The sequence below is a fragment of the Microtus oregoni genome, unplaced genomic scaffold (genome assembly GCF_018167655.1).
Source record: "Microtus oregoni isolate MIOR12 unplaced genomic scaffold, Mior012 000052F_003, whole genome shotgun sequence".
NCBI classification, from domain to species: Eukaryota; Metazoa; Chordata; class Mammalia; order Rodentia; family Cricetidae; genus Microtus; species Microtus oregoni.
The window spans coordinates 907,227-934,998 of record NW_024543815.1 but is presented as its reverse complement, the minus strand read 5'-3'; the positions used below and the strand labels follow the sequence as shown (position 1 = coordinate 934,998).

At 41.8% G+C, this 27,772-nt stretch overlaps 1 protein-coding gene across 2 annotated transcripts; it reads right to left on the bottom strand.

The window, feature by feature from the left end:
• LOC121437382 (motile sperm domain-containing protein 1-like) lies at window positions 1–27,697 on the bottom strand. Of its 2 annotated transcripts, none has more exons than XM_041637267.1 (6): window positions 27,596–27,697; window positions 13,238–13,491; window positions 13,068–13,143; window positions 9,472–9,689; window positions 2,664–2,825; window positions 1–1,400 (listed from the first exon to the last, which is right to left on the bottom strand). In XM_041637267.1, the coding sequence occupies exons 2-6, from the start codon at window positions 13,389–13,391 to the stop codon at window positions 1,369–1,371; spliced, it is 642 nt and encodes a 213-aa protein (XP_041493201.1). In that variant the 5' UTR covers window positions 13,392–13,491; window positions 27,596–27,697; the 3' UTR covers window positions 1–1,368. The 2 variants fall into 2 exon arrangements, with proteins under 2 accessions (XP_041493201.1, XP_041493202.1); XM_041637268.1 differs by having other exon boundaries at window positions 2,773–2,825.
• Window positions 27,698–27,772: the final 75 nt, after the last annotated feature.

The following is a 27,772-nucleotide window of genomic DNA, read 5'->3' as shown; positions in this document are numbered from 1 at the left end:
AACATGTTTTTCTGAGTTCAAAGTTGATTACATTTATGTGCTTTTCAGTCATTATACAATGTACAGACATGATTCACTGAAATGATTTATGCTCTGCAAATGGTTAAACAATGATTTCCTATGAAATACTAGACAAACAAGCTTCTAGAAGCAGAGTATTGTTGCCTGCAAACAATCAACTTCAGGCATACATTTGTGTTTACACATATTCCTCGAGAATGCTACATTAGTAGTGCATAAAGTTTATTAAAAAGAGCTGAAAGAGAAATCGATTTTCAAGAGACTCGATGCATTGTGCTTTCAGATAAAAATCCTAAGACAAAAAGGATCAGTTGCTGTGAGAAGAACAGTTAGAGCCGTATAGATGTCAGAGGTCAGAAAATGCTATAAAGAAATGGAAATATTTGTGCTTAGGGGGCTTTTTTGGTAAAATATTTTAATAAATAAAAACTTAAAAAATATCTCGGTGACTGATACAAAATAGACACAGGTATTCTAGGGCTTTCTCTACTTGGTTTAGAGTGTGAAGATGAAAAAAATCATGTCCTTGGATATTAACTGCCATCAGGGCAAGTCACTTAACACTCAGGTAAGCAAGGGGCTTGGGAGAAAACCAAAAGGTAATTTTCTCCTTAATAACATAAAAGGTTAGCCAGAGCTGAAGCCAGGATGAACAAATTAATTTTTTAAAAATGCCTACCTTCCTTTAGAACTCTCCGGCTAAACAGAGAAGCCAGTCTATTTCTATGAGGTGTCTGGTGTCTGACCCACAGCCTGTTCTGTAGTTCACAAGATGATTGAAATACATTTTGTCTTCGGTGAGACTGTCAGGTAAGTGTGATCCCTCAGTAAGTACCTTGTTTTCTCACCCCTTTCCCACATGGACTGTAACATACTTGTTTTAAGAACACGACAGCAACTTCTTGCAATGACAGAGGGAAATGGATGATTTACGGAGTAATGCTGATGCCCGTGTCTAGGCAATAAATGCCATTTGATGTTCAAGCTGGTCAGCTGCTCATTTAGGTCTTAAACTTTGAAGGACCCATGACCCTTATCAAAGTGAATTAGACAAAAAAGATGAAAAATAATATTTAAAGTTATTTGCACAATAGGTAAAGATTAGAAAACAGTGTCTTCAAATAATCCCCAATGTATTACTCAGAAATATCTTTTTGTTGTCTGTAACATAAAGTGCTAGAGTCCTTCAAATAAAATTATAGACTAATTGAAAATATATATTATACATTTGCAGTTACTTGAAATCATTTAATAATTTGTAGTGTGTTAATGGAGTGAAATAGATAAAAGGCAGTCCACATTCATATTTAAGATAAATTTACTTCAGAAGTCAGTTTGAATCCTTGCTCATGTTCTAAGTATAGCCATTGTGATAAGACCTGAAAAGAAAGAAATGGAGGAGAGTGAGAAACACATTTTACACTACTTGCCATTCAATAGACAATGGTTTGTAGCTTGGCAAGCAAATAAAATCTAGTGCCACAAGCAGGCACTCTACCAAGAACTCAAAGTCGATTTGAATTTAGTTGATATTATACAGAAGAAATCGAATTTACAACAATAGGCAGTCACTAGATAGATTTAATGAAATCACTTACGTCTGGTCATGGCTAATTTCACTATCAAACATACCTCCTACTTTATCCAGTCACATCAGCTGTAATAACAGCAGACATGCCATTTAAAAGTGTCTGTAAAACCAAACAGACTTCAGCAGCCTATTTATGTCAGGGCTTTAGGGCTACAAGGACACAGCAGTAGAGTGGTCCCACTTGCCCTGAGGGATTCCACTTATAAAACCATATCCAATCAATAATGTAAAAACATGCTCCATCTTCTTTCTTTCAAACAAGGTCTTACTCTACACAGCCCTGGCTGTCCTGGAACTCGCTCTGTAGACTAGGCTGGCCTGAAACTCAGAGATGCTCCTGCCTCTGCCTCCCCGTGGGATGAAAGGCGCGCACCCCCACATTGCCTTGCATACTCAGTCTTACATGCATGTCGGGGAGCAATGAAAGAGCACGGGGAAGGAAGGTGACGGCGTAGGCCTGAAACCACATACATGCATACAAAGAAATAAAAGTGAAAAAGAGAGCCTATTGTGCTGGCGTATGAGAACTGGGGAGGTGAGCACAGAAAGATCAGGAGGTCAAGGAAAGCCTGGGCTACATGAGACCTTGTCTCAGGAAAACAAAACAAAACAAAAGAACACTCCAGAGAATACGGAGTGAAATACAAGAAAGAATTGGCATTCAAGTAGAGGTGACAGGAGAACATGAGTGAAGGAGAGACCTTTTTTTTTTTTTGGTTTTTCGAGACAGGGTTTCTCTGTGGTTTTGGAGCCTGTCCTGAAAGTAGCTCTTGTAGACCAGGCTGGTCTCGAACTCACAGAGATCCGCCTGCCTCTGCCTCCCGAGTGCTGGGATTAAAGGCGTGCGCCACCACCGCCCGGCTAGGAGAGACCTTTTTGTTTTAAGACATTACCTCCTATAGTGGAGGCCACCCTCAAACTATGGACTGCAAACTCCTAGCCTCCTTCCTCCACCTCCCAATGACACTCCTATGCCCAACTGGAATGTATAAACTTTATACATATTTTATGACAGTGGAAACCAGTAACAAAGCATCTTTAAAACCCTTACCTAAGATATAAGCAGCCACTAATTTTTGATTCACACTTAAGTGGAGGTAGAGAGGCACCAGCGATTCCATATCCCCCAGAGTAGGCAGCATCAGGGCCGCAATACATACCACTCCCAGGAAGACAGTTAGCAAACTAGGTCCTGAAGAGACAGTTCTGTTTTCTGTATTAAAAAAAAAAAGATAATCTCTGAGTTTGCTTCAAAAGCCAATCTAAGACAAAAGTCTAAAGTTCCTTCACAGGTAGTGGCCACCATGCATAGGACTGTGTTTTGGTTCTGTCTTTTAACCTTCACCAGTACTGTAATCCAGGGAGACGTGCACGCTGCACCCACACAAATGTCTATAATTTAACCCTCAATCATTATACACTGGCTGGCTTAAAGGGCAAAGGGAGGGAGGGAAAAAGAACAGTGATTACAAATTTCCCAACCCCCTGGCTGGAGTCTACAGGACAAAAAACGTCTATCAAGTATGTGTCAGAAATACCTTTAAGATTTCCTTTGTTTGGTTGGTTTCTCTCCAGGACAGCCTGAAACTCAATTATGTGGACCAGGCTGGCCTCAAACTCACAGAAATGCACCTGCCTTTACTTCCCTAGTGCTGGGATTAAAGGCATGCGCCACCGCACCCAGCATGGTTCTCAATTGTACAGATGACTACTGTACTAGTACGCGCACCAAAGAGAAAACATACAGACAGTTCTAGAAGCATGTGCTAGAAATGAATGGACAGTCACCATTTTCTTCCTGTACACCAGTGGATTACTTGGATACCACAGGAAGTCCTGACTTAAGATGGCTCAACTTTATACTGGTGTGAATGCAGCAGGCACAACAGAAACCACACCCCAGATGGTGAATTTTGATTGCTTTTGGCTTACTGGCATATGATGTGATAGCTAGGCTACTGGGCTTCGGCGGAGAACTGCAGAACTTCAGCATAGCCAGCACAAGAGGAAAACACCAGCACCCTGCAGTGGATTGTGTATTCAATGTTCTTTCCACAGATAAGATGCTCAATTCACAATGAGTTAACTGGGACAAACTGGGGATTTAAAATAGTCAAATTCATAGGCTCAAAGAGAATTGTGGCTTCCAGGACCTGGGAGAAGAGGCTAATGGAAGTTGTAGTTTAGTTCACGTAAGTCTCAACCATATGGGATTCACATGTCTAAAGGCACACTCTATCACACAGGATCTATATTTAGCAACACTATATTGGGGGTGGCAAGCATGTGCAAGCATGAAGACCTGAATTTGACCCAGAACCCATGCAAAATCACCAATACACACACACACACACACACACTCCCCTATTGTCAAGCCTGATGTGACCCAGTTCTGAGTGTATATCTACAGTATCCAAGCATCTTTTAAAGAAAGCCAGTATAATGGCTAATTCTAGACTCCAACTTGCCTACACTTGAAAGTATAACTTAAAACCCAAGCAGCTAGGTATACTGTGAGGTAACTTTCTTGGTTGGATTATTTAAGGTGGGAGATATACCCTAATTCCAGATCATTTCAAATCAGAAGATCCACCCGAAATCTGGGCCAGACACTCTGGTGGCAGCCTACATAAAGGGACTTGGAAGAAGGATGCTTGTGCTGTCTGCTTGCCCTCGCTCTCATTGGCAAGCTCATGCATTCTGACCCATTCCTTCAATGGTGTTTTAATCTACTTGTTTGGGATTCCAACATGGACTGAAAACTGGCAGCTCTCTAGGACACCCTTCCTGCGACACCAGCACCAGATTGTGAAAGCTGAAATATCCAGTTTCAAGGACTAGACAACTACTGGATCCTTGGACCTTCCATCAGGAAACAGCTATTGCCAGACGACTTGTATCACGGCAAGCCACCCTAATTAATCCATCCATCCGTCCATCCACCCATCCATCCATCCATCCACACACACACATGCACACACACACACTATACACACTATAATAGATATAGTTCATTATATCAGTTCTGTTCCTTAGAGAACCCTGACTAATAATCCAGTAACAGCATTTTTCTACCATGTACCTTTCCCCACTAATCTTCCTTTCATTAAAAGGAATAGCCAAGAGCAACACAATTTGTGTTTTATTAATGAAATAATGCTGTTCATTCTATTATTAAGTGGAACTTTTCTAAATTATTAATACCTTAGCTATTGTGAAATTTAATTGAACTTCATCAAAGCCAAATAGGTAAAACAAAGTCAAATTTCACAGTAATGATGGCTTGGGATGAAACAATAGCAAAAATAACTTTAAAAAACCCTTAGTTCATAAGCAAAATAACTCTGCATTTACATCCACTGCAAGACTGATTTTAAGGAAAATATGACAATTACACCATTCACTGCAAATTAAGATAAAGATAATTTCAAAGAGCTGGGTGCGGTGGCAAACAACTTGTGAGCTAAGCACCTGGGAGACAAAGGCAGGAAGATTGCTTAAAGCTCAAGGCCAGGCTGATCTACAGAGTAAATTGCAGGCAGTTTAGATTATGTAACAGGATTCCTAGCGAGTTTGATGCTAGCTTGAAGTTCCAAACTGAGTGTGACAGCGCAGCTACAACCGGACTAGGGAGACAGAGGCAGGAAGATCAGGAGTAACTTGGGACTACAGAGCAAAACCCTGTCTCAAAGAAAAATGATAAGGAAAACAAATGTCCATCATCTCTTCCTACAGCTAGCACAATGGACAACTTTCAGATGTTATAAATGCTCACATAAACATGTAAAATAGGGGCTGCAAAGATGGCTCCATGGACAAAGTGCTTGATGTATCAAATGTGAGGACTTTTGAGTTTGAATCCCTGGAACTTAAAAGAAGCTGGACACAGCAAACTTGTCTGTAATTCCAACAGCAAGATGTGATGAACACAGCTGTGAACAAGAGGTCCTGCCTCAAACAAGGGAGACTGACACCTGAGGTTGGCCCCTACATGTACTGTGGCATATACACGCCTGCATCCACACGGAAGAACCCCCAACACACGCACCTTACACATACAAAGATAAAACCATACAACTTTACAGTAATAGCATGCTATCTACCTGTCATCTCCCTTTACTAATGTCCTTGACACTTTGGAAAAGACTTCATTATTTGTATCTTATGTATTGTGAGTGTTTCACCTGTTTGTACGTCTGTGCACCACATGTGTGCCTGGTGCCTATGGAGGCCAGAAGAGGGTGTCAGACCCCCTGGAACTGGAGCTACAGACAGTTGTGAGCCACCATGTGACTGCTTGGCATCCAACCTGGGTTCTCCAGAAAAGCAGCGAGTGCTCTTAAGTGATGAGCCCTCTCTCCAGCTTTTTCCACTCAGCATACAACCTCATTCTAACAGAGCCTTGTAACTGCCTGACATTCCATTTCATCAACAGTCATAACTTAGTCAACTCTCAACTGATGGCCTTTCAGGCTTTTTTAATTAATTAATTAGGTATACATACAGTGTTCTGCCTGCATTTATGCCTGCAGGCCAGAAGAGGGCACCAGATCTTATTCTAGATGGTTGTGAGCCATCTTGTGGTTGCTGGGAAGTGAACTCAGGACCTCTGGAAGAGCAGCCAGTGCTCTTAACCTGAGCCATCTCTCCAGCTTAACAGTTTTTTATTATTACAAACAATAATAAAGAAGATACTTTTATGAAGCCAGAAGGTGCAGACTCAAATGTGTAACAAAGTCTTTGCAATTCATTATTAATGTAATTAATTAAGACAAATCTACCAATATTCACCTCAATCTTTTAAAAATATCTTTAATAGCCTTGACTACTAGTATTTTATGAAAGTATATTTTATATATTTTACAGTTTATTTTTATTACATGAAAAGATCCAAAAAATATAAAACTGTGTTTTTATATGCAGGCAACACTTGTATAAGTCAACTTGTTAAGTGCATGAACTGTAGTGTTTTTTTTTTCTTTTTAAAATTTGTTATTGCTGGTAGTTTTTGTTATTTGGGGTGGCAGGTTCTCATGTGTCCCGCGCTGGCCTTAAACTCCGTCTATCTAACAGAGGATGACGGTCAGTGAGATGGCCGAGTGAACAGGTTCTTGCTGCCAAGTCTAATGGCCTGAGCTCCATTCCCGGGATTTACATTGTAGAAGGAAAGAACCTTCCCTCATCTAGACCACCCCGTTCCCTCATGCTCTCCTCCACCCCTCCCCTTCTTCTTCCCTTCCACCCTCCCTTTTCTCCCCCCCCCAACACTCCCAATTTTCTTAGGGTTCTTGTCTATTTCCCCTTCCCAGGGGGATCCATGTGTTTCTCTTAGGGTTCTCCATGTTACCTGGCTTCTCTGGGGTCATGGACTATAGGCTGGTTATCCTTTGCTTTATTTATGTCTAATATCTACTTATGAGAGAGTACGTACCGTGTTTGTCTTTCTGGGTCTGGGTTACCTCACTCAATATGTTTTTTTCTAGTTCCATCCATTTTCATGCATATTTCAAGATGTCATTTAGAGGGAGAACAAGGAAAGAGATATCTTGATTGTGGGAGCCATTACGGGGCTAGCAAGAAACCTGCCACTTGGGAAATTCCTAGGAATCCACAAGGATGACACCAGCTAAGACACTAAGCAATAGTGGAGAAGATGCCTGAACTGACCTTGCCCTGTAGTCAGATTGATGACTACCTTAATTGTCATCATAGAACCTTCATCCAGCAACTGATGGAAGCAGATGCAGAGATTCACACTGAAGTACTGGGCTGAGCTCCCAAAGGCCAGTCAAAGAGAGGGAGGAGTGAAATAAGAGCAAAGGGGTCAAGACCATGAAGGGGATACATATTGAAACAGCTTACCTGAGCTAATGGGAGCTCACTGAGTCCAGACTGACAGCAGGAGAACCAGCAAAGGACCAAACTAGGGCCACTAAATGTGGGGGACACTCGTGTGTCTTGGGTAGTCAGTGGGACCACTGGCAGTAAGACCAAGATTTATCCCTAGTGCTTGAACTGGCTTTTTGGAGCCTATTCTGTTTGGAGGGATACCTTGCTCAGCCTTCCTGCCTCAAAGCAATGTGCAAGACTTTGTTGATTCCCCATAGGAAGCCTTACTGTCTCTGAGGAGTGGATGGGGGTGGGCTGGGGGGAAGGGGAGGGGAATGGGAGGAGGGGAGGGAGTGGGAACAGGGATTGGAATGTAAAATGAGAAATGATTTTTTAAAAATAAATTAATTAAAAAAGGAAAAAAACCTATTCCCACAAGTTGTCCCCTGACTAAGGATCACTCTGAACTCCTAACCTACTGACTCTACCTCCCAGCACCTACCAAGGGCTAGGATTAAAGGGCCTGGGGCACCGCACCAGTCCAGTGTTGTCTCTCATCAAAAGATAAAAGATGCTCCTGTTACTGAACAATCACTGCTAGGAAACTAACGCCTCATCCATAGTCCATAGTCCGCAATCCTGTTGTTAAGCAGAAAGTCTAGGCACTCCCTGTGCGGACTGAAAAAAAAAAAACAGCAGAACCAATCAAAAAGACAGCCCTTCCTACCTTCTAAAACAAATATTTGGAGATGAACATATTGATATAGGGGTTCATAAAATGACAAGTACATTTGTAAAATAGTCCCAATATAAGCTTCAATTTCTTTCCTTTTTATCTTTGTTTTAATTTACTTTTTAGTTTTAATTCATTTTAATTAGTTTTAGTTTTAACTTAATTTCATATATATGCACTATATTTACAAAATAGTTTTTTTTCCCTTTGTTTTTGTTGGGGATGGAACCTAGGGCCTTGCTCAAACAAGGTTGGACACATGTTCTACACTGGGTCACTTCCTGAGCCCTTTTTCTGTCTTAATAGAGTTTTACTAGATAGCCCTCATGGCAATTCTGCTTCAGCCTCTAGCACACTGGGATTAGCAGCCTGGGCCACCACTCCTGACAAACAGCTGGTATCACATGCATGTATCGCTCTCTGAAAAGACCTTTGTTTTATTCTTTTTTTAAAAAGATAGATTTATTTATTTATTTATTTATTTATTTATTTATTTATTTATTTATTTATTTATTGTGTATTCTGCCTCCATGTATGCTCACACGCCAGAAGAGGGGGCAAGATTTCATTACAGATGGTTGTGAGCCACCATTTGGTTGCTGGGAATTGAACTCACAACCTCTGGAAGAGCGCTCTTAACCACTGAGCCATCTCTCCAGCCCAAGACCTTTGTTTTCTATAGAAACTTTTATCTCCCTGCTCTTCTACCAGGATTGCAGGACAATAATTACAAGCTGGGAAGAAAGGGGGATGATGTCTGAAAGTTGGATATGAGGAGTGTCATTGTTGAAAATATATATCATAGCGATTCTGAGTATCTAAGCTGGAAGGAAATGAGGAATGGAAAGGGATTCAATTAATAGCCCACAGGGGATATTATAATCTACTTAGTTTAATTAACTTCAACTTTAATGAGATTTTTTTTTCAAAATAATATGAACAGCACACTAAGCTTGGCCTATTGCCAAAATGAATCTCTCTCCTCCTTCAAACTAATCAAATGAAAAAGGATATAGGAAAGTCATAGAAACAATAGTATATAATTGCTAAATTGTGCTGGTATTATAAGGTTGGTACCCGCATTCTTTAAGTTTATATATCTTGGAGATATATGGCATTTCCTACTTTTCAAGCCTAGGGTAGCAATTGTCTGCTCCTCCTACCTACTGTGGCAGGCATCCCTTCCTTCCCTGAATCTCCATCTGTTGACTAGGCTGAAAGTGGTTATCTTGTGAGTAGTTAGTCTCAGCGCCATGATTACTGGTGGAAATGTATAAGGTTTTAAAAACATTACTACCTGGTTGACATGACTGCTCAAAAAATACACTTTCCATTAAATGTTCCTTTATTCTCTTCTCCTCTTCTTCCTTTTGTTGTTCTTTCGCAGACGGGAGAAGAGTGGCAATAACCTCTTTCCTTCCTAAAGCCTTCCTCTGGCTTTGCTCAGAAACTTGGAGGCGGAATTTGTCTATCACACCATAGTGACAGGATCGAACATCTCTATGACGAATCACACTGAAAACAGCAAAATAATAATAACAATAATTAATAATTACAAAGTCTGTTTAGGTTTTTGGGGGGCTATCAAACATCAGAAATTTCAATAGGGTAAAAATAATCTTACTATAACTAAAAAGAATCTTTCTGACTATAACTAAATACTCAACATTTGCCAATGACGCTAAAAAACCTCCAATCATCATATGGCCTAAGGAAGAAAATGGGCAATTGTGAAATATTAGATGAACACACACAGTATGAAATGGAATAAGTCTTCTCTGTGTATGTGGCTGAGGATTGAACCCAGGGCCTCAAACACACTGAATAAGCAAGCAGTCTACTGTTGTGTTATGGCCTCAGCCCAGAATCAAAGTCTCAACTAAAAGAATGGTAAAGAAAATTGCTTTTAACACTGAATTTGTTTCTGTACATCTGTTAAAGATTTCTTTCCTAAATTAGAACACATAAAATAGTTTCTTCCTCACGAACATAATAAATTCTTATTGTTACTTATTTTTTTATTGAAATAAGAAATCTTCCTTTTATTGTGCCTAATTCTTCTGAGGGAAAGCAAAAACAATTAGGTCAAGGGTAATGGGTGTTTATTTGGTAAGACTACATTTTTTTTGAATATCCTTGTTTATTGTGTACCAAATGACAACCCAAAGAAATATGCAAAAATCTGTTCTTAAAAGGACACATCACCTATGGCAGGGGTTCTCAATCTTCCTAATGCTGAGATCCTTTAGTGCAGTTCCTCACGTGTGATGACCTCCACCGCAACATTATTTCATTGTTACTTCCTAACTGTAATTTTGCTACTGTTATGAATGTAGCGTAAATATTTGGGGAGCTAGAGGTTTGACTCCCAGGTTGCGACTCACAGGCTAATAACCACTGACCTATGGCTTTGGGCTGAGGAAAATTCACGAAAAGAGCTTTGCCTCTCATAGAAGCCTTAGACAAAAAAAAAAAAAAAAAGAAGCCTTAGACAAATACAGCTGACTTGGGAGCTTTAATATTAAGGGCTGACCAGTGGATTCATTTGGTCACTACTAGTTTCTAACGTAAAAATTAAATATGAACAGCTTGAGCAAACAATCACTCATTTGACACTCTAAAATGAAATTACTAGAAGCACTCAGCTAACCTTTCACACACTCGCTTCCTGTTGAGATTCAATTCCAGACTTATTAGCGGAACCATTGTCAGACAATCTTATACTGCTTTTGTTCTACAATGTGGTATTATTCGCTTCACAAATGTTATTATAGTAGCAGGATGTCTCAAAGAAAGCTAAATTCTCTATTATAGCTAGAGAAATGAAAAGGAATAAGCAAGAACTTGACCATAAACATCACGAGCTCAAATGAAACAATGAGGATTATTAAAGAAAACACTGGCCCAAATAGTATAAGTATTTGCTTGCCTTATATAGAATCTTTCAGAAACTTCTTAAACTTTTTTTTTCTTTTGGTTTTTCAAGACAGGGTTTCTCTGTGTAGCTTTGAAGCCAGTCCTGGAACTTGTTCTGTAGAAAAGGCTGGCCTTGAACTCAGAGATCTGCCTGCCTCTGCCTCTGGGATTAAAGGCGTGTGCCACCACCACCACCCAGCAAAAACTTCTTAAATTTTTTTTTTTTTTGGTTTTTAGAGACAGGGTTTCTCTGTGGCTTTAGAGCCTTGTCCTGGAACTAGCTCTGTAGACCAGGCTGGCCTCGAACTCACAGAGATCCTCCTGCCTCTGCCTTCCTAGTCCTGGGATTAAAGGCATGCGCCACCATCGCCCGGCTTACTTCTTAAATTTTAATAAGCTTTCAGCCCCAAATAAAAAAGCAGAAATACCTACTTAGGAATCACTTTGAGAAGGTATCATTTTAAAGTTCAAAAATACATATCCACACACTGAGAGCATGTTATGTGAGTCTGACTTACATATCCACACACTAAGGACATGTTATGTGAGTCTGACTTACATATCCACCCACTAAGGACATGTTACATGAGTCTGACTTACATATCCACTCACTAAGAACATTTTATGTGAGTCTGACTTCCATATCCACTCACTAAGAACATGTTATGTGAGTCTGACTTACATATCCACACACTAAGGACATGTTACATGAGTCTGACTTACATATCCACACATTGAGGACATGTTACATGAGTCTGACTTACATATTCACACACTGAGGACAGGTTATGTGAGTCTGACTTATATCCACTCACTAAGAACATGTTATGTGAGTCTGACTTACATATCCACACACTGAGGACATGTTATGTGAGTCTGACTTACATATCCACACACTAAGAACATGTTATGTGAATATGACTTATATATCCACTCACTAAGAACATGTTATGTGAGTCTGACTTACATATCCACACACTAAGGACATGTTACATGAGTCTGACTTACATATCCACACATTGAGGACATGTTACATGAGTCTGACTTATGTATCCACACACTGAGGACATGTTACAGGAGTCTGACTTACATATCCACACACTTAAACATGTTATGTGAGTCTGACTTACATATCCACTAAGAACATGTTACGTGAGTCTTACTTACATATCCACACACTAAGAACATGTTATGTGAGTCTGACTTACATATCCACACACTAAGAACATGTTATGTGAATCTGACTTACATATCCACTCACTAAGAACATGTTACGTGAGTCTGATTTACATATCCATACACTGAGGACATGTTACATGAGTCTGACTTACATATCCACTCACTGAGGACATGTTACATGAGTCTGACTTAGATATCCACACACTAAGAACATGTTATGTGAGTCTGACTTACATATCCATACACTAAGGACATGTTATGTGAGTCTGACTTATATCCACACACTAAGAACATGTTATGTGAGTCTCACTTACATATCCACACACTAAGGACATGTTACGTGAGTCTGACTTACATATCCACTCACTAAGGACATGTTACGTGAGTCTGACTTACATATCCACACACTAAGAACATGTTATGTGAGTCTGACTTACATATCCACACACTAAGGACATGTTACATGAGTCTGACTTACATATCCACACACTAAGAACATGTTATGTGAGTCTGACTTACATATCCACTAAGAACATGTTACATGAGTCTGACTTACATATCCATACACTAAGAACATGTTATGTGAGTCTGAGTTACATATCCACACACTAAGAACATGTTATGTGAGTCTGACTTACATATCCACTAAGAACATGTTACATGAGTCTGACTTACATATCCATACACTAAGAACATGTTATGTGAGTCTGAGTTACATATCCACACACTAAGAACATGTTATGTGAGTCTGACTTACATATCCACACACTAAGAACATGTTATGTGAGTCTCACTTACATATCCACACAGCACTGAGGCTTCACTGCACCGGCGGCGTCAACGACAACATACTTATTTGGAGTCGTACATAAAACTGAAAGAAAAAGTCACAATGTCATTAGTGTGATTAAACCAACTCATTTAACTTAGTAGGAACTGGTTAAATATTCAGAAGCTAGGAGACTCACCTTTGAACTTTAAGGCAAACTCATAGGGGTTGTACAGAGTCAACACTTGCTTATGTGTTGACTGATCATCCGCATAGAATATTAGCTCCGTGGGGAACACAAAAACAGGAAGATTTCCTTCCACTAACTCTGGTTGTCTTTTTTGTTGATGCATTGGCACTGAATCCCCCTTGCTGCAGCTTCTGTCTTTACAGTCTCAAATCTATTTTGGACTTTCTTAGATTCGGTTAAAAACTCCAAAGCATTTTGGCAATCTATAAAGGATAAAAAGAAACTGCATGATATCAATTTTCAGTAATCTGTAGTCACTCTACAAAAAAAGCATATTTAGGGCACAGCAAGATGGCTAGTGGGTGAAGCTGCTTGATGCCAAACCCGACCTGATGGCCCAAACTCCATCCATGAGGCTCATGGAGAACCAAGTCAGTCAAGCTGCCCTGACTGTCTCTCTCTCTGTAAGGGAGAAAGAGAGAGAGACAGCGAGAGACAGCGAGAGAGAGAGAGAGAGAGAGAGAGAGAGAGAGAGAGAGAGAGAGAGAGAGAGAGAGAGAGAGAGAGAGAGTATTCAGGTGCCGGAAGAGGGTGTTTCAGCTGGTAGAGTGCTTTCCTGGCATGCACCAAACAATGGCTTCAATCCCCAGGATTGCATAAAACCAACTATGGAGATACATGCACCTGTAACCCCAGCATTCAAGAAGCAGGGGCAGGGAGTTTCTGAAGCACTTGGTTTCCACATCCCCCCTCGCAATGCCCCCAATTTCAGTATCTCTCCCAGTCCTCTCTTCTACAACCAGGAAAGGATCCTTGTAGTGGGACTGGGACATCAACATAGCCACAAAACCTTTGACCTACAATCTGTCCTGCGTGCAAGAGGTGCTAAGGCAATGGTGGTGCAGAACTTGTGGGAGTGGCCAACCCATGACTAGTGTAACTTGAGGCCCATGCCATGAGAGGGAACCCATGTCTGACAGTGCTGGGAGGGCCAGGAATCAGAGGCAGGACAGTACAGAGACCCAGGATAGAACCAAATATGACCAGAAAAAAAATCAATGAAAATCATTCCTAATGATATTCTGCTATAATCACTCATATATCAGTGACTAGCCCAATTGTCAGAGGGGTGCATCCAGCAACTTGTTGGTACAGATGTAGAGACCCATAGCTAAACACTACACAGAATCAGGGAAACCAAGAAGAGGGGAAGGACTGTAGGAAGCAGAGTGCGTCAAGGATGCCAGGAGAACACTGCCCACAGAATCAACTAAGCGGGACTCACAGAGACCAAAATGACAATCACGGACCCTATATGGGGCTGAGCTAGGTCCTCTGCATATACCTTATGGTTGTGTAGCTTGGTGTTCTTGTGGGACTCCCAACTGTGGGAATGGGGGGAGGGGGAGGGTGTTCCTGAATCTTTTGCCTCTTGGGACTCTTTTCCTTCTATTGGGTTGCCTCATCCAGCTTTGATATGAGAGTTTGTGCCCAGTCTTATTGTATCTTGTTAGGCCATGTTCGATGGATATTCCTGTGAGGAATTGATCTGGGGGAGAGAGGGGGCAGGGGCAGGGATTGGGAAGAGTGGAGGGACAGGAAACTGAGGTGAGGATGTAATGTATGAGAAAAGAATAAAAGTTTAAAAAAAGCAGAGGCAGGAAGATTAAAGATTAAAGACAAACTACATAGAAAGTTTGCCACCAGCCTGAGAACATGAGATTCTGCCTCACGAACAAATAATAAAAAAATAAGGCTTCCCCCGCCGACACACCCCCACTGCAAAGTACAAATTGGGCCAGGCATGGTGATGCATACTTGTAGTCCAGCACTTGGGGGACTGCTTGTAATTTTGAAGCTCGTGTTTTCTGTGCAACAAAAGCCCTACCTCTTAAAACCCACCAACCCAGCAAAGCGGCAAATCTAACTCAGAAAATCTCCAGTTTTCATTCTGTAGAATATCCTTTTAAAACGGGCTCTCAGCCGTTACTGTGAGTCGAGCTTCATAGACATTCAAAGAGGACTAGAACCAATGAACACATTTAGCTTTGTCAGCTGCCGGGGCTCTGATCCTTAATTAGGCTTTCTGATTTTTCACCAAAATAGGATATAATACCATCGTACGTCAAAACGTAGATGGGAGACGTGCACACCGTGCCATCAAGACAGTCTGCTGGGGCATGGAGATCCACACTTTCATCTCTGCCCTCAGTGGGCACAGGTAGGTGATTTGCTCTCATTTTGAGGCTAGCCTGGACTACATAGTAAGTTCTAGGCCAGGCAGGATACATAAGTAAGCTACAGTCTCAAAAACAAACAAAACAAAACCCCCTAAAATAGAAAAAGAAAGGAAGGAAAAAAGAAACTCAAGTCTGGAGATGGGGCATTGTGCTGTATACCTGGAGTCTCAGGCTTTTGGAGGCCGAGGTAAGAGGATCCACAGTTAGAAGCTGTTCTGGCCTACAAAGTGAGACCCAGCCTCAAGAGAAGAAAACCAGGAGCGTGTACAGATGAGTGCCGGGAGGAGGGCATTCAGACCAGGAGTGCTGCACTGCAAAGGCATGGGAACCTGAAGGCCAAAGGGAAGGAAGGCGCTGAGCCCCAGCTCCCTAGCCATCACTTCAGAGCACATACAGAGCGCATAACAATGTTGGCTTTGGTCCTGAGTTTGGTTTTCAATAAGCTGACTGAGCTTGTTGACATTTTTTATGAGTAACAATATCTAATGTTTGTATAATTCATAACAGATTACTCAGACTTTTATTAATTACATGGACTGAATGATTAATAAGCTCTTAGAGTGTTGCTCGGACTATACTAAGTGCTAAGTGTTTCCTATTATTATTGGTCATAGTGATATTTAATTATGAATAGACCAGCCTGTAACAAACAAAAAACCCAATATCATTAGGCTTCCTGCCTTCTAGTCCAGTGTTCTTTCCACTATATCACAATATTTCCACAAGAGAAAGAATATTTTCAAAAGCATCTGACTCAAATGATTATAATTTAACATATTTCCTCCAAATCTATTTTGCTTTCCTTTCCATCCTTCTCCACTGCCCCCCACCCCCACTTTCTTTTTTGACAGGCTCTCTGGTAAATCTGTTCTCAGTCACACAGCAATGCTCCGGCATAAGCCACCACACACACACACACACACACACACACACACACAGGCTCTGAATTCCTTTCTTTTACTCTAAGCCATACACATTGCTACTTGGATAAGGCACTCTGAGACGTTTGGCATATATTTATAAATAGAATGCAATAAAATAAGTTCTGTAATTTGATTCTTAAGAAACTTGGCTATTAGGAAGATCCAAATTTGACATGACTAAGTAATAGATGCCCTGACTCGTTCTAAAACTCAGTTTGGAGGGAAAGAGTTTTAGCAGCTCCAACTTATAGAAGACATAATCAGTAAGTATTGGTTAAACTGGGGAGCCATCGAGAAAACAATAAAGTTGAATTAAGCCTTTGCTTAATACCATGGCCAATTCCAAACAGATTAAAGCTTTAAGTGTTAAAACGGGAAAGAAAAGTCAAAGCACTAGAAGAAATCATAGAAAATTAAAAAAGAAATACGCAGGTTAACAATGATATGAAACTAAAACCCAGAAATATTGACAAATTTAGTTACATAAACCCTTATAAGTACACATGGCTGGCCTGTAATCCCAGCACTTGGGAAGTGGAGGCAAGAGGATCAGAAGTTCAAAGTCAGCCTTATTTATATAGCAATTTTGAGACCAGCCTAAACTATACGAGAGCCTGTCACACACAAAAAGCATATTATTTTATAGGGAAGGGACTTAGCTTTCAAAAGGCTATTTAATTTAACTTCACAAGAGAAACACAAACTAAAGCCATGCTCTGGTATATGTTTAAAAGGATATCAGATTAGGAACAAAAAACCTTGTTAGCACATGGGGAGAGAAATCAGAAATCAGGCACATTCTTCTATTACTGATGGGGATATAAACTGGAACAGTTCCCATCCTGTTAGAATGAAACATTCATATCTTCAGAGCCGCTAAATTTACTTTTTAGAATATTTCTAGAATATATATCCTCCACCACCACCAAGGGTGAAGTTACATACATGGAAGCTTTTATATGGAGTGTCAAGGATTAAAGGAAATGATTTACGTGAAGCTTGGTGTAAAGACCTTGGCACTCAATATAAACTAGTTGTTCATAGCAAAAGACTGGGAACATCTCAGCTGTCCATTAATAGGGTACTTATTAAAGTGTAGTATAGCCATTCATTGGGATACAAGAAATCTGTCAAAACAATAGAGAAAGCTCTTTATATAGCTGGACATAAATTAAGCCACACAATGTAAGATAAAGCTGGACCTGCTAACATAGACCTGTAATCTCAGGTCTACATTAAAACAGGAGGCTATCAAATTCAAGATTTACCTAGATACTTAATGAGATTCTGTATCAAAACAAAAAGTGGGTTGGTCTATAGCTTAGTGGCAGAACACTTGCCTAGCATGTATGAAGTCCCAGGTTCGATCCCTAGTACCAAATAAAAATCTGATCACAAACAAAAAGTTAAGAGAGGGAGAAAAAATTTAAAGGAGGGATGGGATAAAGCTCAGTGGTAGGGCCTAGATTAAATCTCCAGCACCACCCCCCCCCCCCGCCCCCTTGCACCCAAAGAAGATGTAGGGTTGAATAAGAAAAGCATGGAGCACTTTGTGAAGGACATACTATCATCTGTATGGAAAGTGTAGCTAAGGAACGATAAACTGGGTTGTGATGATACATGCCTGTAACCACAGCATTCCTGAATCACACACAACAAGATGAGGCATTCCAGGCCAGCCTCAACTACATGGGGATTTCCAGACGAGCATGCGCTACATGAGTAAAGAAATAAAAAAAACAAAATATGTATTTTTCAAGCCTTTTAAGCAGGTGTGGTGGCAAAGGCCATCCTAGTAGGGAATTGAGGCAGGAGGACTACAGAAGATTATCTCAAACAACAACAAGAGAGGAATACGAGATGATTCATAAACCTTACTGTGAAGTCAAAAATAACCACACAGACAAGTGCTAAGTCGCTGTTCTAACTTTAAGGAGAATTTAGTTGGCACAGGTCAGAGGAGGAATTTTATTAGCTCGAATAAAGGCTTTTTTTTATCCTTTGCACCTCAAGGCTTTCTCTTCATGAGTTAAAAATGCCCTCGTTTCACCATGAATCACTAAGAGGCCATCTCCTTGTCAACATTAAAGAAGTGGTTAGGCGCTTTTGAGCGCTTTACCGTTTCTTTTCACATCCCTTTCCCCATTCATCACTTATCTTGGCTAAGATAGACGTTGCCTCCTCAACTCCAAGCAGGGGGTGAGGGGGTGATAAGGGGAGAATTAGCACCAGGTCAGCAGAAGGCATTAGCATTGCTAACAAACATCACGAAGCACAACACACACCTTTCAGGGACAGCTTTCCGGGAGACTAACACTTTCTCTTTGCCCTACTCCACGTTACAAAATGATAAAGTGCAAAGATCCAGGGGAAAGATTATATACTAAGCTGGCCAAAACCTTCCGGCAGATCAGTTTGAAAAGGTGTTGTCCAAAAGTCTAGTGTGTGCCAAGCCAAAGTGTGCCAGTGCCTCACAGATAAGAAAAGCCCAGGATGGTTAAGAAACTTTCCCAGAGTTGCATAGGTTATTATTAAAGGCAGAATTACACTGTCCACTTACTCTTTCACAGTATTTACCTTCTCTGCATCTCAGTTAAAAGATCCTATCCCCACAACTCTGCTGTATGTACCCTAGTGTCATGTAGCCTGTCCTAAATAAAATTTAAATGAACACCGTGTTAGCGTTTCTTTTTCCTTTTCCTGTGCTGATATCGAACCAAGGGTCTTGCATAGGGACCTTATTTATTTTTTTTTTTGAGAAAGGGAGGGTCTCACATACCCCAGGCTAGTCTTTAAGTCCTTATTCTCTTCCCTCTATCTCTCAAGTGTTACCATGACAGGTCTGTGCTACCATGCCTGGCACCAATGCTGTATTTTTAATGTTCTTACTTGTATGAATTCAGTATTTTGGTATTTGTCCTTTTCAGTTACACGGTAGCCCTAATCACATTTTTATCTTGTTGTGAATTCATGATAGACCCGAGTTCAGGGCAGGCACTGAGAAGACACTGAGGTCATTGGCTTTCCTAGTGTCCACTAATAATCAGTTCTTTCAGCCGTGAGCATGTGCGGAATGTTCTGTTTACATAAAAGGCAGGCAAGGAATCTATCTTAGTCAAAGGCACTTGTGGTGGTTTGAAAGAAAATGGCACTATTAGGAGGTGTGGTCTTGTTGGAGTAGGTGGGGCCTCGTGGGAGGAAGTGTGTTACCGTGGGGTCTTTCGCACCTCCCAGTGTCCCAGATCACTTTTTGTTGCCTGTAAGATATAGACCCTTCGGCTGCCTCTCCAGCACCACATCTGCCTGCATGCCACCATGCTCCCTGCCATGATGATAATGGCCTAAAGCCCTGAACTGTAGGCTGCCACCACAGTTAAATGTTTTCCCTTATAAGGGTTGCCATGGCCATGGTGTGTGTGCACAGCTATAGAAACCCTAACTAAGACAGCACTGCATACAGACAGGTGGCTGCTGACCACGGGCTACGGTGAGAGGAAAGAAGAAGAAATCCACACTCTTCTCCCCCTGCCTTCTGCTTCCCTTTCATCTCCTCAGAGTCAATCTGGGCCAGTGGTATTTATGAATCGTGACACTCCCACATGGTCCTGACCATAAATGCAGGCAGCCCTGCTGAGAAGAGAGGTGAGAAACCGCCTTGTCCTTGACCCTCTCCTAAATAAAGGTACAGAACATTCCTGAGTAAAATTAGAAAGAAAACCTTATATGTGTATACCACCTTGTGACCAATTTACAAACTACTTTCCCACAGACAGCAATGGCAATACTGGTTTATCCTGACTGTTTGAGGCAGGGTCTTGCTATGTAGCCCGTGCTAGCTTCTCACTAGAGGTTCTCCCGCTTATGCCTCCTGAGTGCTGGGATCACAGCTGGATGCCCCCATTTCTGGCAACACTGAAACTGCGTACTCTTTGCTGTTGGTCCATACTATTGCCCACAGTTCTGATCATTTTGTTTCCCTCACTTTGCATTGAAGAGAGGAAGGAAAAGACAAGGCACTGGGATAGATGGGGGAGTTTCAAATGACGTCAACACTGTAGGTTTAAAACACTGGGATTATTAACAAGCACTGAAACTATATTAAAAGTACGTTCTCATCCCCTCCCCTTCTGGGAAAGTGGAGCCCATCAGAAGGGCATAAGTAGTCCTTCTGGATTCTTGTACTACTATGCTTCAAAATTTAAAAATTATTAAGAATGGGGCTAGAGAGAGAGACAACACAGAGGTTGAGAGTACTTGCTGCTCTTGCAGAGGACCCCGGTTCAGTTGCCAGCACCAACATCCAGTGGCTCATAACAACCACAGTCACCATGAGATCCAATGTCCTCTTCTGGCTTCTATAGACAACAGCACACATGTAGGGCACATACATACACCCGGGCACACACAAATACACATAAACTAAATTAATAAAGCTTAACAAAACAGTTCAGTATTATTTAAAGTCTAGCCTCCACCCACCAGGAATTAGTGACCCATCTGCTTAGTCACAGAGGGCCAGCTACTTAAACTACATGCCTCTGACTCTAGATATTTATTCTGTTCTTCAGCCCCACCTTTAAGCCAGGCCCCTTTTATCTGAGTGCAGGGGCTATCTTAGTCCTCCACACTGAGTACAGTCTTAGCCAAAAATCCAAGAAAATGCAAATTAGGTAAGAGCAATAAGTTTTACTACTTTAGACTCTTTAGTATAAATGCCCTTTCTCCTCCATGTTATAAACTTAGCAACAAAATATGAATTCCAGCATCACACATCAGAATTTTTAATGCCCAAGTGATACCATAATGCTAATTTTTATATTTTAATGTCCATTATTCAAGAGCATATCTTTTTACATGTTTTTACGGTTCTGGTATAATGTGTTATCTTCCTGGTGGAGCTGACTACTACTAATCAAACAGAGTCATAAACTAATCCACATTCAAAACTAAAAGCTGAGAAGTATATGAATAGTATAAATACAAGATTTTAAAACAACACCCTAGCTGAGCAGTGGTGGTGCACACATTTAATCCCAGTATTCCCGAGGCAGAGGCAGGTGGATCTCTGTGAGTTCCAGGTCAGCCTGGTGTACAAAACGAGTTCCAGGCCAGCCTGTTACACAGAGAAACAAACAAACAAAAAGAGTATAAGAAAAGAAGACCCTAGCCAGGAGCAGTGGAACAGGCCTATAAAGTCCAGCATCTTAGGAAGCTGGGATAGGAAGATCAAAAGTTCAAGGACAGCCTGGGCCACATAGCAAGACCCCATATCAAAATAAAATTAGTGGCTGGGCATCCCTATAATCCCAGAACTGGAGATGCACAAGAACTCTGTAAATTCAGGGCTAGCCTGATCCACATAGTATATTCAGGCCAATCAGGGCTACAAAGTAAAATCCTGTCTCAAAATTAAGTGTATATTAGTAATATACACTTATAATCCCAACACTAAGACTGAGGGAGAAGAATGATGAGCTGAAGGCTAACCTGGGCTACACAGTGTTCCAAGTCACCTTGGGCTAGAGTGAAACCTTGCCTCAAAAAAGAAAATGAATGGATAAATAAATATACAAGCAAGCAAAACTTTTAAAAGGGTTGGGAGTGTAGCTTGGTGGTAGAGAGCTTGCCTAGCATAAAACACTGGAACTGATCTCCAGTACCACACAGCAAGGAATGGCTTAGAGAAATATATGGCTGGGTATGTTGGCACAAGCCTGCAATTCCAGCACTATATATAGAGACAGAAGGGTTACTACAAGTTCATGGTCAGCCTGGTCTACATAGCAAGTTTCAGACCAGCCAGAGTTACATAGCAAGATTCTGTCTCAAAAAGAAAATAAGGCTGGGTGTGATGGTATACTCCTCTAATTCCAGAACTCAGGAGGCAGAGACAGGCAGTTCTCTACTATTTTGAGGGTAGCCTGATCTACATAGTAAATTCTAGGTCAGCCAAGTCTACATAGTATAGTGAGATCTTAACAAACAAAACAACAATAACAACAAACCCAGAAAACAACACACACAAAAACCCTCTAAGCCAAAAACAACTCCATGTTAATAAACGTATTATTTCCACAATTTACAACATTCTAGTGTCTTTGGTTATTACAAAGATGTGCAAAGAAAAATCTTTATCAGTTCGGTGTGTAGAGGACGTAGGCTGCTACATGTAGCACGTGGAGTTGAAGATCTTTAATTCAAGGCTTGGAGGAGCGCATCATTGAGGCCAGCACTCAGGAGGCAGAAGCAAAAGGGTTTCTGAGTTAGAGGCCAGCCTGAGTGAGACCCTGTCTCAAAACAAAAGGAAGTAAGACTATCTTTAATTTATTCTTTGCATACCTTATTATATATCAGGAATTATGGCAGGGAATATGAAGAAAAGATGAAAACAATATTTTTATCCCAGGTTAGCAAGAAAAACATATAACAGGTATTAGAATATGATGCTATTATGATATTAGGACATATATTGAAATGCCGGTTGACACAGTGTCCTCTGGGAGCAAAAAGATGGCCTATATCCAGAGTGAAAGGGATAAATTGCAAGAATGCGCAGAGGCATAAAAGGGATAGGGGTACTATACTCACAGTGAGCCCTGCATATGATTTAAACATGTATGGGCAGAGTAACAAGAAGAGGGAAAACTGGGAAGGGAAGTTGGAGGTAAATGGAAATTCTTTTATTTATTTATTTAATGTTATTGATTGTTTTTTTCTTTTCTTTTTTTTCTTTGAGACAGGGTTTCTCTGTAGCTTTGGAGCCTGTACTGAAACTTACTCTGTCGACCAGGCTGGCCTCAAACTCACAGCGATCCCCCGCCTCTGCCTCCTGAGTGCTGGGATTAAAGGCGTCGTGAGCCACCACAGCCGGGTTAGAAATGGAAATTCTTAGTCCCTGCCCTAGACCTATTGAATCAGGAATAGTGGGAATTCAACAGAGTCTGAGAGTCTGGCCCTGCTTTTAAGGAGTCATCGGGTGGTTCTCAGATTCACCAATGCAGAGAGCCACTGCTGCAGGCCATGGAAAACCTCTAAAGGATTGTTTTCCTTTGGTTTTTCAAGACAGCATTTCTCTGTAGCTTTGGAGCCTGTCCTGATGCTTGCTTTCTAGACCAGGCTGGCCTTGAACTCATAGAGATCCTCCTGACTCTGCCTCCCTAGTGCTGGGATTTAAGGCGTGTACCACCACCCAGCTCCTCTGAAGGATTTTTAAGCCACAGGGACTGACCTGATAAGTGTAGAGGTGGGTGGGTGGTGGCCATTGACTATCCAACACCTGACTCCAGTATAGATACAAGAAAAAAAAAACCACTGTTGGATGACTAGGGCCCGAGATGATGAAGTAAGCCGAAGCTACCGCAGCAGGGATGGAATCAGATTTAAGAGATGTTTCAAGTGACCAAAGGTCAGTCAGGTGACTCGTGTACAGTCAGCCATACAGATGTGTCACTGAAGTGGCTTTTACATAAAGGCTATATAGTCTTGCTGAATTTGTCCATTTCTAGACCCCAGAAAAAGGGAGGCTGAGAGCGTTTTCTATGTGTTTCTTTATAGTCAAGAGTAATAAAATAAAAACCCCAAATAAACAAAAGCCACAATAAAACAAAAAGTAGGGTTTAACATAGAAAATAAGGCTGGGTGTGATGGTTTGTACATGAGCCTGCTAGTCTACTTGGTTGTCCTGTAACTCATTGTAAGTCAGTAGGGTGATAACTTAACATATTCATATTTTCTGTGAATTTAGTTAGCAGGAACTTAAACTCTGAGAGTGATAATATTAGAACGTGCTGACAGAAACAAATTTTGAACCCGAGAAAACTAAACACCAGGCACGGGTTCAGCTGATCAAAGTCAGGTACTATCAAAGTGAAGCAGTTCCTGTTTTCCTAACTGTGCCACAAAACTCACAGAAAGAACCCAGCTAATTCAGCAGGAAGCGGGAACTGAACTGAGTGAAAGAACTAGACTTTGGGCTACACCCTGAAGGTCAAAAAAGCCAAATAAAAGCAGAGCTGTTATTTCTAATTTGGGAGCATGATTTAGCTGGGACCATCTTCAATTACCTGAGGAAAAGCAAGACAGGTACAGGTCAGCGTATAGGAGTAATTTACCTCCCAAGTGTCTTTTGGAGTTTTGAGGCAGAGTTTCACTATGTAACCAAGCTGGTCTGGTACTCACAGTATAGAGTGGGCTGGCCTCAAACTCACAGAGCTCCACCTGCCTCAAGACTCTTGCAGGATACAATTCCTATTTTTATCATGATTCTGGATACCGCTTGCTATTTCATGCTTTTTAGTTGCTACCAATATCTTGCCTTATTTGGCCAACATATTTGTCCAAAAATAGTTCTCTGTCCACAACTGCACAGTGGCCAGGCGTGGCGGTGCACACCTGTACCTCCAGCATTTGGGAGCCTATGGCAGATAGGCTGTCTAGACTTTGGAGCTGGCCTGGGTTACACTGAGTTCCAGGCTAGATGGAGGCTCATAGACAAGACTGTCTCAACCCCTCCACCTCAAACTGTACACTTTTAGGTAACTTGAGAGCTAGAGAGGTCCACAGAAATGAAAATAAAGGCCCCATAATAGAGATGAAGAAATCAAGGATTTAAAGACTAGATCACTTAATATATTTATTGTAAGTAAATATACTCCAGACTGCTAAAGGGGACAAGACAGCCTTTAGAATTGGTTGCCTTCATTGCTAGTTTTTAGGAGAGATTAAAATTTTCTCTATTTTCTATGTTAACCCCCCTCCCCCTTTTGCTTTATTGTGGCTTTTGTTTATTTGGGTTTTTTTTTTTTTTGGTTTTGGTTTGGAGTTTTTGTTTTTGTTTTTTGGTTTCGGTTTGTGTTTTGACACAAAGCCTCCCTGTTATGTAGCTCTGGCTGTCCTGGAACTCACTACGTAGACCAGGATGGCCTTGAGCACAGGAGACTACCCAGTTTATTTTAAACTTTTTTTTAAAAACAAAAGGGAGAGCCCGGCAGTGGTGGCACAAGGCTTTAACCCCAGGCAGAGCAGGTGGATCTCTGTGAGTTCAAGGCCGGTCTGGTTTATAAAAGCAAGTTCCAGGACAACTGGGGCTAAACAGAGAATGCCTGTCTCAGAAAAACAAACAACAACAACAACAACAACCCAATAAAACTAAAAGAAAAGGGAGTTGGGCAGTGGTGGTGCACAACTTTAATCCCAACACTTGGGAGGGTGGCAGAGGCAGTTTGAATTCAAGGCCAGCCTGGTCTACAAAACGAGTTCCAGGACAACCAAGACTACACAGAGAAACCCTGTCTCGAAAAACCAAAAATAAATGAATAAATTAAAAAAAGGAAAGAGTAGCAGTATTTTGAGACATCCCATATGTAGCCCTGGCTGTCCTGGAACTCTCTATGAAGGCTGGGCTGGCCTCCAACCCAGAGATTCACCCGCCTGCCTCTGCCACCTAAATGCTGGGATTAAAGGCCTACGCCAGCACACTCAGCTTGTAATTTCTTTATTGGCTTAGTAAGGAATGTGGTGCGTTTTGTAGTTTCTTGTTTCATGTTTTCAGACAGTGCACTTGAATGTAAGACCTCCATGAGAAAGAATATTATATATATATATTATATATATATAATATTTGAGAAGAATAAACATGAACAATTTAAGGAAGCTGTCTTTGCCTATAAAGGGATCACTACTCTACACTGAAATAGTACCTATTAATTACACTTGATTACATACTACATGTACAGGGAATCTATCACAACCTTTTCTCACAGATTTGAAAAATAATAAAATTTTAAGCACCCTGGCATGTCAGAAATCCTGTGTTGCTTTGTGAGTTCTACATATCTTTCAGAAACCAGTTTACTCCCACACCCTGTTTGAGTGTATAGCTTGTCAACTTTAAAGACACTTTTGGTCGTGTTTCCTGTTTTCCAAACTCATCACCGATCTGTACCAAATACATGTGTAATCGAAAAGCTGGGTGTCTACCCCTTACTCAATTTCCTGAATGTAGTATTTAAAAGGCAAAGGAATTTCCCAATCCTTACAGTAAGTGTGGAGAAGATTTTCACCACTAAGAATGTATTAAATCCCATGTGTGCCTTTCCCGAAAGAGTAGACTTTCTCCTTCTGTCTGGAATTCGCATTAAGAACAAAATGTGTTCCAAAAGACCAGGACTGCCTACTAGGCAAAATTTAGGAACTTGGATTTTTCAGGATTACTTTCTTTTCGTTTCCTTAAAGGATAAAATGCTAGGTAGGACCCTTTCCACTTCATATTTGCCCTGTGGCTTTCCAAAGTGAAATTTCCTTCAGTTCCACTGGGACTGCAATGCTAGTTCAGCCGGAGAAAGACAAATGTCAGTTACTTTTCTCAAAGGGGAACCACAGAACTTTAAAGGCTGAGGTCTAGGGAGGGACTACAACCTTCCTCCTTAAGACATCAGCCCCACCTGCTTGGGGCCCAGCCTTCACAGCTCTATCCCCACACTGCCTGACTCCTTGTGAACCTGGTCATGTGAGCCTGTTTACAGCTGAGCAGCTGGTGCAACCATCAGGATCAGTGCAGAGGTCCAGTGAGCAGTAAAGATACAGGCCATGTACCCCCTATAATTTCAAGAAGACGTTTGCTTCCACTACAACCCTCCCCGTTTCTCCACCTCCTTTCATGTCCCTTCAGGCAAAGCCATCCCGGGACGCCTGGCTCCAGCCATCCTCTCCCCCCCTCCCCACCCATTTCCTCTCAGTTGCTCGGTGGGGGGACTGGCTAAACTGCAGGAAGGGCGAGGACAGTGTCACCCCGAACAGAGTAGTCGACCGACTTCTCTCCCGCAGCCCTCCAGGCAACGTCCGCCAAAGAGTTGTCCCTGGAGCCGCATCCCCAGGGCAACTGAACTCCGCCAGACCGGCAGCGGGAGGCTTGAGAGGTTGCCTTCGCCAGGCAGGGGCAGCTACACGTCCGCGGGCCGACCCTGTCGAAGGGCCACCAGCAGTCAGAGAGTGGTGGACCCGCTGCCGGGTCCCAGCCACCCACCGCAGCCCGGCACCGGCACCGGCACCGGCACCGCACAGCCCTGCTGTCAGTCACGGAGCCAAGCTTTGGCTGCGGGTCCTGGGCATTGTCTACACCGGGAGGCGGGGGCTCGGCCACGCAAGTTCCACGTTTTCCCCCAAGTCAGAGGAAGTGGTTGACGGGACACTGGGGGGACTCTCACCTCAGTAACAGTGGCTCCTTGCAAAGCAGCCGCGACTGCTCCTTGCTCCTTTGTCAGCGGCTCCGGACTGCACTGCCTGCTGGGATACGGGAGGACTCTACTGCCACCTCTCCCCGCCCAGGAGGGTGAGTCGCAACTGGAGGGTGGGTGAGAAGAGGGAGAGAAGGCGGAACCGGG

What these genes read in the sequence shown, in the direction of transcription:
- LOC121437382 (XM_041637267.1), bottom strand. Translation starts at nt 13,391, where the DNA reads ATGCATCAACAAAAAAGACAACCAGAGTTAGTGGAAGGAAATCTTCCT. An exon ending in GTTTGCCTTAAAGTTCAAAG is followed by an intron (nt 13,144 to 13,237) that starts GTGAGTCTCCTA and finishes TTTTTCTTTCAG; the next exon opens with TTTTATGTACGACTCCAAAT. An exon ending in TGAGCAGTCATGTCAACCAG is followed by an intron (nt 2,826 to 9,471) that starts GTAGTAATGTTT and finishes TTTTTAATACAG; the next exon opens with AAAACAGAACTGTCTCTTCA.